This window comes from Chaetura pelagica, unplaced genomic scaffold (assembly GCF_000747805.2).
Source record: "Chaetura pelagica isolate M959 unplaced genomic scaffold, ChaPel_1.0 scaffold346, whole genome shotgun sequence".
In the NCBI taxonomy this organism is placed as follows: Eukaryota; Metazoa; Chordata; class Aves; order Apodiformes; family Apodidae; genus Chaetura; species Chaetura pelagica.
The window spans coordinates 217,607-231,374 of NW_009953797.1; the positions used below are offsets into that span (position 1 = coordinate 217,607).

At 39.5% G+C, this 13,768-nt stretch overlaps 1 protein-coding gene across 1 annotated transcript in view; it reads left to right on the plus strand.

The window, feature by feature from the left end:
• Window positions 1-13,768, plus strand: part of ANK3 (ankyrin 3, node of Ranvier (ankyrin G)) — a gene marked incomplete at its 5' end in the record, with an annotated part of 146,886 nt that overhangs the window by 92,405 nt on the left and 40,713 nt on the right. The window contains 7 exons of the mRNA XM_010001142.1: window positions 6,122-6,333; window positions 8,107-8,314; window positions 8,887-8,983; window positions 10,145-10,373; window positions 10,937-11,062; window positions 11,769-11,891; window positions 12,386-12,412. Coding sequence (XP_009999444.1) covers window positions 6,122-6,333; window positions 8,107-8,314; window positions 8,887-8,983; window positions 10,145-10,373; window positions 10,937-11,062; window positions 11,769-11,891; window positions 12,386-12,412 — 1,022 coding nt within the window. The remainder of the gene's footprint in view (window positions 1-6,121; window positions 6,334-8,106; window positions 8,315-8,886; window positions 8,984-10,144; window positions 10,374-10,936; window positions 11,063-11,768; window positions 11,892-12,385; window positions 12,413-13,768) is intronic.

The window sequence follows — 13,768 nt, forward strand, 5'->3', positions numbered from 1 at the left end:
AAAGAGTGTAAGGAAAAATTGTTTAGCAGTGGTCTGGAGATATCCTGGAAGGAGGTAAGTTTTGGTCTGAAGCCTTGCCAAGTTTAAGCAAAGTTGTACAGTTGTTTTACACAATTAAGTTGAGAAGAGCATCCCAGCTGGACATAAGCATTCTGCTGCTCAGGCAGGGCCATGTGAAGGTTACTCCAATTCAACAATGAAGTGTAAATAACAGTTATATTAGACTTCCCCACAGATGTAGACCTCAGCCCATAGTCCATTCTTCTTTGAAATGGTATTGTTAGAGATTGCCTTCTACAAATACACAACCCCCAGTGATCCCTCGGCACCACTGCTTTCTTTCATTAGCAAGTATTTTCCTGTACTTGTCCTGATAAACTACCTGAGCTCTTTGCATCCAAGTGTGAATTAAATAGCTTTTGGGTTGGACTTTGGTTTTCTATAAGGGTTTATCCACAGGATTTTCTCTGGATAACCTCCTACAGAAAGTCACAGTGTGGTGGGGTACAAGATGCAGGAAAGTGATTTCATTATCATCAAAAGCATTTGAAACAAAGCATGAGGCTGTGGATGGCCCCTATGAGAGGTATCTGTGAGTAGAGTCTACCTTTGATCTTAGCCCCTCCTTGTTTGAAGAGGGCAACCTCAGCAAAACGTATGGTTTGAGAGCACGGAAAGCAGAGTATTGCTGTTGTGAGAGGCTCCCTGGACATCTGAGATTTAACATTTTTACTGATTTCCTGGTTGCCTGGGGATGGGAACAACAGAATGGGTTTGTGTAGTATTTTCACTCTGAAATACTTTTGAACTGCATATGAGCTTGTAAAAATACAGACTAATGGCAAAGACCTGCTTGTTATATGATGATCTATTGTAGTTATTTATTTTAAAATAAATATAATAGAACCAATCAAGCAGAAAGATAGAAACTGCAAGTTTTCCATCAGTGTATTTGGAAAAATATAATCAATCTCATCAGAGAAGAGTACCTAAAACCAGTGGAACAGGCACAGGGTAGTACTGCTTGGGTAAAAATTGCTTCAGGATCAAAGGCAGTAGTTGCAGCCATTCTGAAAGAAAAATCCCCCCATCACCCCCTTCTCCTCTGTGCACTAACATGAGATAGGAAATAATGATTTGGCATTTGGGTGAAGTATCAGTGCTTTGTCAGAACTGATCAGCAGCTTCCTTATTTGCTTCATGTGGTTTCTAAGCTGAGCTTAGGTCAATTTTGGAACAGGCAATCTGTGCACAAAAACATTGCTCTAAAGTGCTCCAACTTGCATTGCTTATGAAGGAGCTCTGCAGAGGTGCCATATGAGCAAATTCCCGTTTTACAGAGAAGAAAGCTCAAGACATAAAAACTGCTTTGAGAGAGGTGGGCATGAAGCCACCTAAAATAGTGAGCCTCACAATTTGAAACCACAATACAACTTTCTGATCTGTTGAGAGTTTCAGGTGGCTCTTCTGTTCTGGAGAGCTCTTTGAGGTTAGTGAGTGTATGTACGGACAGTGAATCACAGAAAGTGTGATGGACACTGGACTATCCCTTGGAGTGGAAGTATTTGCCACCTTATAAGCCAAGTCGCAAAAATGCCTTTTACCAATCCAGACAATCATGTATGAGAGGGAAAGGAGAAAAAATACTGCAGGCACACCCAGGGCATTGTGTTGATTATTATTTCAGTTCATTTTAGCTTAATCCTTTTCTAGCTAAGAAAATAAAAAACAAACCCCTCCATTAAGGCACTTTTCAGGTCTTGACAAAATTCTGCTCTGGTTAAATGGCACCATTTATGTGTAAAAGGTCTTCTGAGCAATGACAAAATTACAAATTTGTAGAATTAAGAGTGGGTTGAGGTTTTTTAATCTGAATTTTTTTCTGGTTTGTTGTAAAATGCCATAATTAGACTTGGCTCTGAAGCATTATGTTACATCTCAGAAGCTGTAACTCTGGAAGAAGTTTTATTCCAGGTATGAACTCTGGAGGCAGAAGCAATCTTAAATTGAAATAAAAAACAGCCACTTATTCAGTACTTTCCAGAAGCTTAGTGTGTCTTTGCAAGATAATTCATCTACACAGTCATCTCTAAGTGCTGTGGCATGCTCTAGGAGGGCCTGGTTTTCTTTTAAAAGCAGCCGGTCCATTTTGTATTAGACCAGCTGTGATTCATTTGTTCTTTCCTGTCGGTGTAGCGAAGGAGGGCAGTCAGGTTCCCAACTCGTTAATGTGATTAATTTTTAAAGTTACAGTTTGTTTGTCTGTTTCGTTTTTCCTGTTTTGCTCTCCCACTTTACCTACTGGGGATGAGAGGGAGGACATCTTTGCTCCTTGCCCCCCTTGGCGACTGCTGTAAACCTGTATGTTCTTTACTGGAAGCAGCACCATCTGCTGGAAAACTTCGTCTCATACTCAAAATAACCGAGAGCAGGAGACAACACTTCAGGGCACTAAATGCAGGATTAAATAATAGCAGAACTTTGCTTTTATTATCATGAAAGAACAATGACCTGTGATTTAAAGGGTGACTCTTTCTTTGGTGCCTTCAGGTTTCTGCATAAATAGCTTTTGTTCTTCAGATGGTGCTGTGCTTAGGCAAATACAGGGCTGAGGGAATGCAGGGAACTTGGCATTTTTTTTGAACTTTGACATGTTTTGTTCCAAACACAAAGGTAGCAATTCACAGCTCGTGGCCATATTAGGTTTATTTAAACTTGAATCAAGTAAAATGTATTTCGTTGGGGTTTTTTTGTTGTTGTTAGTTTTGATCTAGGTTGTAACTTGTATTAGCTTTTTACATTCCTGCACCCTTTACAGACAAAGGGTCCACCTTTGTAGACAAATTGTGGGCCTAAGTGTATGTACTAGGGTGCATCTTTTGACAGGCATTTGCAAATTTGTGAGCGAGACAGCAAATGCAAATATTTGTGGCTACAATACTCTTGCAGCTGCATGGTGTGGTTTCAGATGGGTTTACATAACTACTTCTTTGAATCTACAGATCAAACCAGAGTATGACCTTGTTTATGCTTAAAGTTTAAAATACCATCATAAATCACTATGCAGTGAATTTGATGTGTTTCTAAGAAAAGTTTTTATTTTTATTGCTTCATGTTGTGAATGGCAAGATAAGAGACTGCAAAAATAGTCAAAAGAGCACAAAAGGGACTTTGCCTTATTTCAGGATGAGACCTCGTGGCACTGGGAGTGTTTAGTTACATATATGGAATACTGAAGCTGGGAGGGTGGGTCTAGTTACTAGCATTTTTAAGAAGTTTCACAGCCCTCTACTTCTCTTTGCCCCTTCCTATGTGCTCTTTCTGTTTCCATCTCTCTCCTGTAGCTCTCTCCATGGGAGCACTGCCTCCTGTGTGCCCCACTTCTATTGCAACACTTTCTTAGTGGACACACCCTGTGTGGGGGGAAACAGTCTCCTGTGTTCATCCCACCTTTCAGTCTCTGCTCAGTGACAAGGCCAGCTGTGCTCTAGCTGGTACTGCATGAGTGTTGCAAAACTCAGAGAGCTGTTCAGTCTGCTAACTACAGGTGAGATTTGCCTTTTCAGTGCTAGAAAAACTGCTTCCAAGGGCCTCACAAGGGAAGTCATATACCAGATCACACAAAGACACCCTGAAGCTCATGAAACAACCATGTGTTCTTTGACTTCTCTATTCAGTTTCCAGCCACAAGACACTTGTTCTGTGTTATTTTATCTGAAAGTAAAAATAAGGTATTAGACATGGAATGAACCTGATCTACAACTGCCTCTCACTTGACAAAAGTGCTGTGATCGATTTCATTGACATGAGCCACCCCAGATGAGGTCCCACTCTGACCCTGGAGGGTGGGTTTCTCTTCTCCTGTCCCGGAGCCTTAATGTAATGAAAATGGGGCAGCATGGAGTAGAGAGTGTAGACGAGTGATCTTCCTTTCCCTCCCTCCTTCCCTTCTCTCCATCTCATCTCTCCTCCATCACCAGCCACCTTAGGAGAAATGCAACATACACTTGAGTGGCAGGGGAAGACATACACATGGAGTGTGCATACACGCAGTATTGCATAGGAATGAAATGTCAGCAACTGAGGAAAATAGTACTGCTGAGAGCTCTTTTTGTAAAATGCGTGAGGTGTGCTCAGGAACCGTGACCTCTCCCAGGACTAGTTTTCCCTGTTTCATTAATTTGGCTATGTTAACTCTGGATTTCTTATTGCAGTCAGAGAGGTGGTTTGGTTGCTCATCTTATTTTTTCTTTTGTTAGAGGGCAATCAGGCAATTTCATATAGAAGATTACACATGTACTAACCAAACATAATCTCCCTGTGTATAGCCCAACTCGTCTCCATGCCTGCCTGTTGTTCTGCCACTCTAATCTTTGCATCTTCTTCCTCCTCTAAAGGAGAATGCCTGCCAGGCTTGAAATATTTTGAAATCTTCTTATATAAAATACCAACTTTCTACTTCCGGAGAATTTTAATTATCCTTCGCCTCTGTGAATATTTAATGGTGGCAACAAACTAGCAACAAACAGGAGAATGCATAGGATTTACCAGTCAAGATTATACTTGCTTGGGAATTCAAGAATCCAGTTTGTCTCCTATGCAAGCCATTGCTTCCAGATGCTGCAGGCAGCATACCTAATTCATTAGAGGTCTTCAGATATCAATCTCTGAGTCAAAGTAAATGGAAGCTGACATTATGATAAGAAATTATCCTCTCCTATTAGCTAAATATGATCCACAGCAACAATGTGCAATTAACCCAAATTACCTACTGAAACTTTTAAAATGGAAAACTGACATTTTACTGAATTTATGTTCTAGTTCTTTAGGAGCTGTAATTGAGCTTACACGTTCAGAGGAGAAAAATGTTGGTCACATAAAGAATTTTACAAGCATCTTTTGTCTTGGTGCCACTTCTGATCCTCCCGCCTTCTCTTGCTGCATCTGATAGAAAAGCTGTCTTTTGAGGAATGGACTTTCTTCTTCAGGAACGTGGTGCTCTTTTAAAGGAGGAAAATAAGTGGAAACTTGTAGAGTGCTGGAATGAAACCCAGTTATGATAGTTAAAAAGACTAAGTGCAAGAAATTACAGGGTAAATGTATGACAGTGGTGTGATTAGCTCCATTTATGAATATTGTTTATATCACAGGTATTTCCCTAGTGTTTACATATACACACATACATATAATTGCATAATCAGTTATATTTGTGACACATCACAGAGTTTTCCTCATTGCATATATGCTTATGTCATTTCCTTAGTCAGTTAGTTAATAAGGGTAAATACTCCATGCACCTATCTAAGCCCTGATGACCCTACGAGCTGGGAATGTGTCTGAGAGCACTAAGTGCTGATGACCTGGTTTTGTTCCAGTTATCTCTGAGGATGCATTCAGTTTCTCTATGAACTGAGAAGCACAGTGCAGTTGTTTTGGGGCAGATATCCAAATGGCTGAAAGCCTGATGTGGGAAGGGATCCTTGATAGCTTTCATAAATAGGGCTGGCAGACAGAGCTCTGTCATGTTCACAATTTACCAGAGTGCTCAGTGTCTGGTCAGGATTGTGTGAATACCAGTCTGGGAGATAACTTTTTCAAGTGCCCTGAACTGGACAAACTTGACATGAAGTTAGAGCATGAACTGGCTGTGACGTGTTTTGGTTTTCTACGAGTCAGAGCTATGTTGAGTAAAGAGGCTGGAAATAAATGTCTTTTGAAGGTGTGCGCAGAAAGTTCAGTGCACTTGTCTGCCTCCAGATGAAAGAGGAAATCTTGACCATCTCCTCCAGATTTCTTGGACTCCTGTGCTGTGACAAACCTGCCATCCTGCAGCAGCTGCTGCTGCAGAGGTTGTCACACACTAGTGCTTAGGTGTCCTGGCAAATCTGTTTGTATGGTGCTGTTGGTGAGATTATGCAAAACTTCACAGACCAAACCAAGGCTTGATAATTAATAGCACTGAATGTGGTTGTTGTTGTTTTTCTTTTCTCCTGTAGTAAATAAAAAAAGAAACTTCTCAAGCATTTTAAGGCACAGTCAAAACCTCAAACTCACAGATGTGTGTCTGGTGTGAACCAGGTCAGGTAATGCCCTAATGTTTTAACTTGTCTTCTCCCAACAGAGCTGGACAGTGTTGAGGAGCTGGAGAAAAAACGTATCTGCAGGATCGTCACAAAAGACTTCCCTCAGTACTTTGCAGTGGTTTCACGGATCAAGCAGGAGAGTAACCAAATCGGCCCAGAGGGTGGCGTGCTGAGCAGCACGACGGTGCCGCGCGTCCAGGCATCCTTCCCCGAGGGTGCTCTAACCAAAAGGATCCGCGTGGGGCTCCAGGTAAGGGTGCCCTCCTTTTCATAACCACAGCATCTAAAAGTGTGTCAGTCATCTTAGTGGCCTACAGCTGAGGAGCCTGATGCTCCTTAGCAGGGGGTTGCAAGGTGGGTACTATTCACATCTGAGGTCTGAATCGGCACGTGCCTGCCTGGGCATGCTCTCTGCCTCTTAGTGCCTCTCTGGTGCAGGTGAGGGACAGATCATCTCCCCATGGCAAAAGCCCAGTTCCCCTTTCATCCTCACCTTGAATATTGCTTAGCATCTGAAGAGTGGAGAGAAATGGAGAGGCCTGGAGCCACCAGAGCCTCAGTGGTATTGTCTGCCATCATCACGATGGCTATGAGATGCACAGCCTCTGCTGCCCCAGCCTCCTGAGGCCAAGTGGTAGCTTGTGATTGGTGTTACTGGACTGTCCTTTGCCATAGCAATCTGTCTGGTAAGGAGTTCATGCAGCTGCTTGCCAGCTGTTTCTGGGTGAAAGACCTTCCATATATACCTGTCGAGCTTAGGGCATTCACCATTTGTGTTTCTAGCAATGGATAGAATCTGGGAAGAAGAAATAACTTAAACTCTCCTTAGACAAATTGCACAGAAAGTGGAGAAATATTCCATGGGACGTATCTTTTTCTCTGAGTTCTGTTAATTATCGCTTAAAATTGCATAATAACCTGACAAGTCTGATAGGTTCATGGAATAGCAATGCTGGTTTGGATTCCAGTGCTTGGAATTCACACTGGAACATTTATCATCTGTTAATAATGGTATTTCACATCTAGAGAGGATTGATCTTGAGAGGGTGGAAGCTCTGCTAGTGTGGTTATACAACTGCCTTTCCAGAGCCATCCAGTGTGAGGGAAACACAAATGTCTCCACATACAGTGTTGTCACTGCTGAGATTGCAATGTAGCTCCATTTTCTACACATATCAATACTTAGTACAGTTTGAATAATGCAGCAAGTCATGAAGTCACAGATCAGCCTGGCTGAAACAGACTTGAAAGTTTAAAAAAAAAAAAGTTTCCTATAAGATGTCTGTCATTTTTTTAGTTCAGGTCTTACGTGGTAAAAACTACATAAATTCTATAGCATTTCTTTCCATATTGGCTATTTTTCCTTTATTTTCATAAAAAATTATGAAACCTTTCAAGGCACAAAATGGAGGTAGAAAGTCTGAAATTTGCTTCTAGTTCTGATGTAGCTTAAGGCATTCTGTGTGAATTTGACCCAAACATATTTCTTTCCTAATAATCAGTAGTGAAATAGCATAGGAAGCACTGAGGACAAAGGTATGTTGGAGTACACAGTGTTCCTCAGGAGCATGAATTTGTTTGGCAGAGATGTGAGAATTACTCAGCCTCTCCGAGACAGTGTGTCTTGTCCTCACTTCTCAAGACTGCTGAAAAAATAGCCCTCTTTTTGCATTTTCATATTTAATATCACCTATCACTGTAAATTAAAAACAAAATCAAACATGCTCTAAAAATCTCTCTCAAAATACTACTGAGATTTATAGTTTTACTCTACAAGTTACATTTAAGGAAACAGTAAGTGGGTTGTTGAGAAAAATACTAGGTATGAATTGTACTAATAATCGCCCTTGAGAGCTATAGGAGAAAGTTATCTGAAAAAAAAACAAAACCAAAAACCCAACAACAACAACAAAACCAAACCAGAATAAAATAAATGCAAAATGGAGTTATCTTTTGGAGAACAGTTCTGCGTGTCTGCAACCAGTTTGTAGCTCTAGTTTAAATACTTCACCTGTGTTTACAGGCTCAACCAGTTCCAGAGGAGATAGTCAAAAAAATCCTTGGAAATAAAGCAACTTTCAGTCCCATTGTCACTGTGGAGCCACGAAGAAGAAAGTTTCATAAGCCAATAACCATGACAATTCCTGTGCCACCTCCGTCAGGAGAAGGTGTAACCAATGGGTACAAAGGAGACACAACACCCAGCCTCCGACTTCTATGTAGCATTACAGGTTAGAAAAAATCATGCACTATGCACAGGTTTCTGTGACAGAAATGCCTCTGCACTCACTCTTCTCACTGTATGACTCTTGGTTTCCACTAAGGAAGCATTGGTGTCCTTAGTCCAGTAGACTTTAGATCAGTTCTCCAGCACAAAGCCGGCTGAGGTAATCTGGAAGGCTCCTACTAACTCCCTGGGCTTTGAATCTGGTCTTATGCCATTGTAAAAGAACTCTGCCAACAGATATTAAATGCTATTTTATATGTAGTCAGAAAAAGAATTTCAGCCTGGGCTATTAAACATGGTTATCACTCAAAGTAGTTTGCAGAAATAATTGTCTCCTAGCTGATATCAAGGTGGGGTTTGCTATTGCCTTGTGGGCATGTATTTTACTTAAAACATCTGTGTCGCTTTCTAGTGCGCAACATATGATGTAATGTATAACATGTAGCTCAGATGTTGGAGGACATTATTGGCCAGATTATCTTTTTATATGTGAAACAAAGTTACTTAAGATACTGTTATGTACTCCGTATGTACTTGATGTTTGAAAGAAAACATCCGTGGATTCTGTTTACACAGGAGGTACTTCACCTGCGCAGTGGGAGGATATCACAGGCACCACTCCGCTGACGTTCTCAAATGACTGTGTCTCATTCACAACCAATGTTTCAGCCAGGTATGGTAACAGAGGCTGCCAAATGCACTTAGGGAGTAGTTTCCCTTGGTTAACAAAGCGCGTAGTTGTGGGCATGTTTTTTGTCTTCCTGTAAGACTTTTGCAAGACTGATGGAAGCAGTAATGGACCACATGCTTCTCTGTCACTGTGTATCAGCATCCCACACAGCCAGGGTTGCACATGAAGCTTTGTTCTACCCTTTTCTGCTCTGGTGATATCTCTGGGCAATCACACATGCTGTTTCTCTAAAGGCCAGTACCACACAGAGGTTTATTTCTCTGCAAAGAGCAACAGAAAGGAAAAACTAATGCAATTAAAACATCTGAGGAATTAATAAAAACATATTTGTTTAAAATGTTAAAAACATTCAGTTTCTGGCTATGGGCTTTTTCATTAACAGTTACTTCCACAAAAGTATTGTTTACCAAAAAAAATCGTGGTTTGAAATTAATTTTGATGGACTTAGTGGACTTATATGCTGACTGGAGACATTCAATTGGATCTGTACAAATCATGTGTCCTAGTGCAGAAAATTCATGGTGAGCCAGGTAAAGAGTTTATTGGTGTGCAATATTTGCATCTATAAAAAGGTTTATAAAGTGAGAGAATTGTTAAATGAGCCAAATAGATCAGGGCTGAAATATTGTGGGAAAGACTCATACAAACTGCAAATTAGAATATTTATAGCTTGTAACCAAATTTTCATCCACTCATGAGATAAGAAAATAATAGTTTAACATCTATCTCTTTGGGAAACTTCACTGTGGGCATTTTGGGTTTCACCCTGCATAGGTGATACGATTTTGCTGTGTGCATGTGTTATTTGTTTCAGCAAATCAAATCTACAGTGAAACATCAGCACATTACGAAGAAATAGAGCTTCTCCTCTTTGGCTTCAAATGAGGCTTAACATAAACAGTTTTATGAGATACCAGCATGAGAAGGGTCAATTAAGTATATCAACAATTCACTGCCAGGGGTTCCCATTATTGGATGGTTAAAAATCCACTGAAATTAGAAGGAAAATTACTTGGGGAGTCTGCAAAGACAGAGCATGTGAAAAATGGCCAAGGATCAAAGGACATGGTTTCTCTTTAAAAGCTTAAGCAATGTTTGAGCATAATGAAAAGTTGATTTAATAGTTTGCATTTTCCTACTCAGATTTTGGCTCGCTGACTGCCATCAAGTACTAGAGACTGTTGGGCTAGCAACACAGCTATATAGGGAATTAATATGCGTTCCTTATATGGCAAAATTTGTGATATTTGCCAAAATGAATGACCCTGTGGAATCCAATTTGCGTTGCTTCTGCATGACTGATGACAAAGTGGACAAAACTTTGGAGCAACAAGAGAACTTTGAAGAAGTTGCAAGAAGCAAAGACATTGAGGTATGTTTCTTACTCATAGCTTCTTCCTTGTAAATGGAAAATGTTTTTCAAGTGGCAACAGGACCTGATAAGCCTACTGAAATAAAGTTTCACAGCAAGGCTGTGACAAAAATACCTTGAAAGGAGGCCAAAAGAGGACAAGGCAATGAGAGGATGAGAACCTGTCTCCAAGTGGATGCCTCAGGCCAGTCTGCAGTGGGTTTTACATGCACAGCTGTCACAGGGCCCTGGCGGTGCTTTGCTGTTAGCTAACCTGGGATTTCTTCCTATTGGCCATACAGACACACAGTCATGAGTAGGGCTGTTTTGTGGTGAATATGTAAGACATCAACACACTGTTTCTTGAAGGAAATCTGTGCATTCTTACTCCAGAAAAGCCACTCGTGTAGCTCATGGTTTCCCAAACTGCCTGTGCAGTGATTTTCTAATTTGTTGTTGAATTTAATCTGAGTGGGGACTTGTGCTAAACTTGGGAGCTATGATGGAGGATATAATGATATACTTATGTGCATGGATTTACTATAAAAAAAGGTTTTATTGACTTTTATTTATTGCTTTGATAGGTTCTGGAAGGAAAACCTATTTACGTTGATTGCTATGGAAATCTGGCCCCTTTGACTAAAGGAGGACAGCAGCTTGTTTTTAATTTTTATGCTTTCAAAGAAAATAGACTGCCATTCTCTATCAAGGTAAAAGCAAAACGAGCCAAATAATTCTGCTATTTCCTCCCCACTGCCTCATGATAACACTTTTTCAGCCCAATAGGACTAACTTGTCCAAAGGATATAAGTGTAATTGTATAATATATGAATAACACAAAGTGAGAGCCTTGTATGAAGTCACAAAAAGAGCTGCTGGCAGAGCCGAGACCAATATGGATTCACAGCCTTTAATTAAAACCATATCTCTAGTTAGACCTCCAGAATACTACCAGTAGATCACTAATTCTCAGGGACTAAGTAAAGGAGCTGCATTCAAAAACACTGTACAGCAGAACAGCCTCCAAAAAAATATGCACACACTGTTCATCTCTAAGTTACTATGAATGGACACTCACTTTCCTTAGCCTTGTCATAGCTGCTATGCAAAAGAAGTTTTTAAGTAGTTTGCTGAGTACAAATGAGAAAGATGGCAGAAAATAAGAAGGTGAGCAGCAAATGTCTCTCAGTAATATCCCAGTATGACACTGTCTGATTGGACACACTCAACATCTTGTCTTGCATGGATTTATCATCAGAGAGTTTCAGACTGATCTAAACTCAGGTTGAGTTCCAGCTCAGTAACATTGGGTTTTGCCCATTAGATAGCTTCTTGTGGAAAGAAACTCTTCAGAAACCTCCTTTAGGTATCTGAATTACTACATACTACTACACTGTACTAAAACTTATTTTCCAGGTAAGAGACACCAGTCAGGAACCTTGTGGTCGACTGTCATTTTTGAAAGAACCAAAGACTACAAAAGGACTGCCACAAACAGCTGTTTGCAACTTGAATATCACTTTGCCAGCACACAAAAAGGTATTTGTAAAAAAAAAAAATAAAATCAAGCATTTTCCTTAAGGGTTGGTTGCGTTTTATTTTTGCTCCTTTATTTTTTGTTTCTGTTGTGTTTTTTTTCTTCTTGTTAGTGATAAAAAAACCCTTTAATGAGAATGCTTTGGAATATGATAAAGGCTTTTTAAATTGATGTGTTACTAGTTTCCTGTATGTAGAATGCTTTTAAAGTCTCTTGTTACTGTGGTGTCAAGTTTCTATAATTTTATAATTCTGTTTACAGCTCATGCTTCAGCCTGCAAGTCATAGGTTTATGCTTTCAGTAATGTCATGTGTTGATTTGCATTGGGTGTAAGTTTTTATTTTTATTTTTTGTGTTGACATTTTGGATTTGCTTTGCCTTATAAACCAGCTTGCATTTTGTGCTCCCAATTTGGTCCTTTTCATATCCTGATATTCTTTTCCCTGCTGTCCATTATAATATTCCTTGTCTCTGCAATGCATCTTGGGACCAAAAGGAAACAGAGTCAGATCAAGATGATGAGGTAATATAAACACTGTCTTCTGTTTTTATTTCCTTCAGATTTAGTGAAGAAAAGTAATATGTTATAGTAAAAACAAACTATTTTTAACTATGGCATTGAAAGTGATATCTACAGAATCCTTAGCCTGGCCATATCCTCAATATCTGATAGTCTGTTACAAAACAGCAGAAGTGCACAAATGTGGAAAAACATAATTACATGTTATGAAATTAAACTGAGCATTGAATAATAGCAGTCTGAAATTTAACTAATTTTCTTCTGAATAAGGATATAATAATAAAATCTGAACAAAGTCCATTTTTGGCAAAACCAAGAAGAGTTCAGTGGGATATGATTTTCCCTCTTGGAGAAATACCAACAGTGCTTTGGTAACATGTAGTTCTGAGAAAGACAGAAATGTTGCTGAGGCCACAACAGTGACTTATAATGTTTTACTCCTGGAAATAAACTGGATTCTTCTGAAAAAAAAAAGCAAGAGTGATTTCTAAATGCTGTGTACAAATCTATTTTCAAATAAACCTCAGATATTTGCAGCTTAAAAATCCACTGTTAGCTGAAAACTTCAATGTTAGACTGTAAGGACATAGAGTGTGTTCTACTCATTAGAGTAGGTAAGATCACTTTATAAAAAACTACATGGATGTATGCATTTGCCTAGCAGCAAAAAATAACTTCTTTTCCTGGTGGCAAATAGATAACAATAGTCACCTGCTGATTAAAATAATAATTAAAAAACCCCACCAAAACACTCCTTACATGTTACAAATAATAATAGCAACCACGTCACCTTGTCTCCACAGGATTTATTCCCAGTGAGCTATTATATAGCTGTAACAACAGATTTCTTTCTAAACAAGCCATATTTTTAGCCACACAATCAAGTGAGCTGATTTCTGAAGCATTTCTAATATTTAAGACACCCCACCAGCAGCTATGCCACTGGACACAGCAGCTTGCAATGCAATTGATTAGTTAACAATAGTAGCCTGCTTTCTAATCTGCATCTTTGCATTTTGTCCCTATTAAAAAATCCCCTCCCATGCCTTTTTTGTCCTTAATGTATTCACTTTAAAGCCAGTGTACATTGTGGTGTATGTGCTTTCAGGACAAATTAATTTGGGGAGAAATATTTGATTGGTCTAAGTTGTACTCTTATGAATGTTTTATGTCTGTATCTGTAGTCTTTTGTGTTGATCTGTTTCTAGGTGGTTTATTTTACAGGGAATAAATAATAGCATACAATTTCTAGTAGTGTGAGGCAGTTTATTAAGTGATAATGGGATAATACAGTATTGAAATACTTCAGGCAGGATCATGAGCTACATCTGCTATCTGAGCTTTTCCACCTCATAAGTA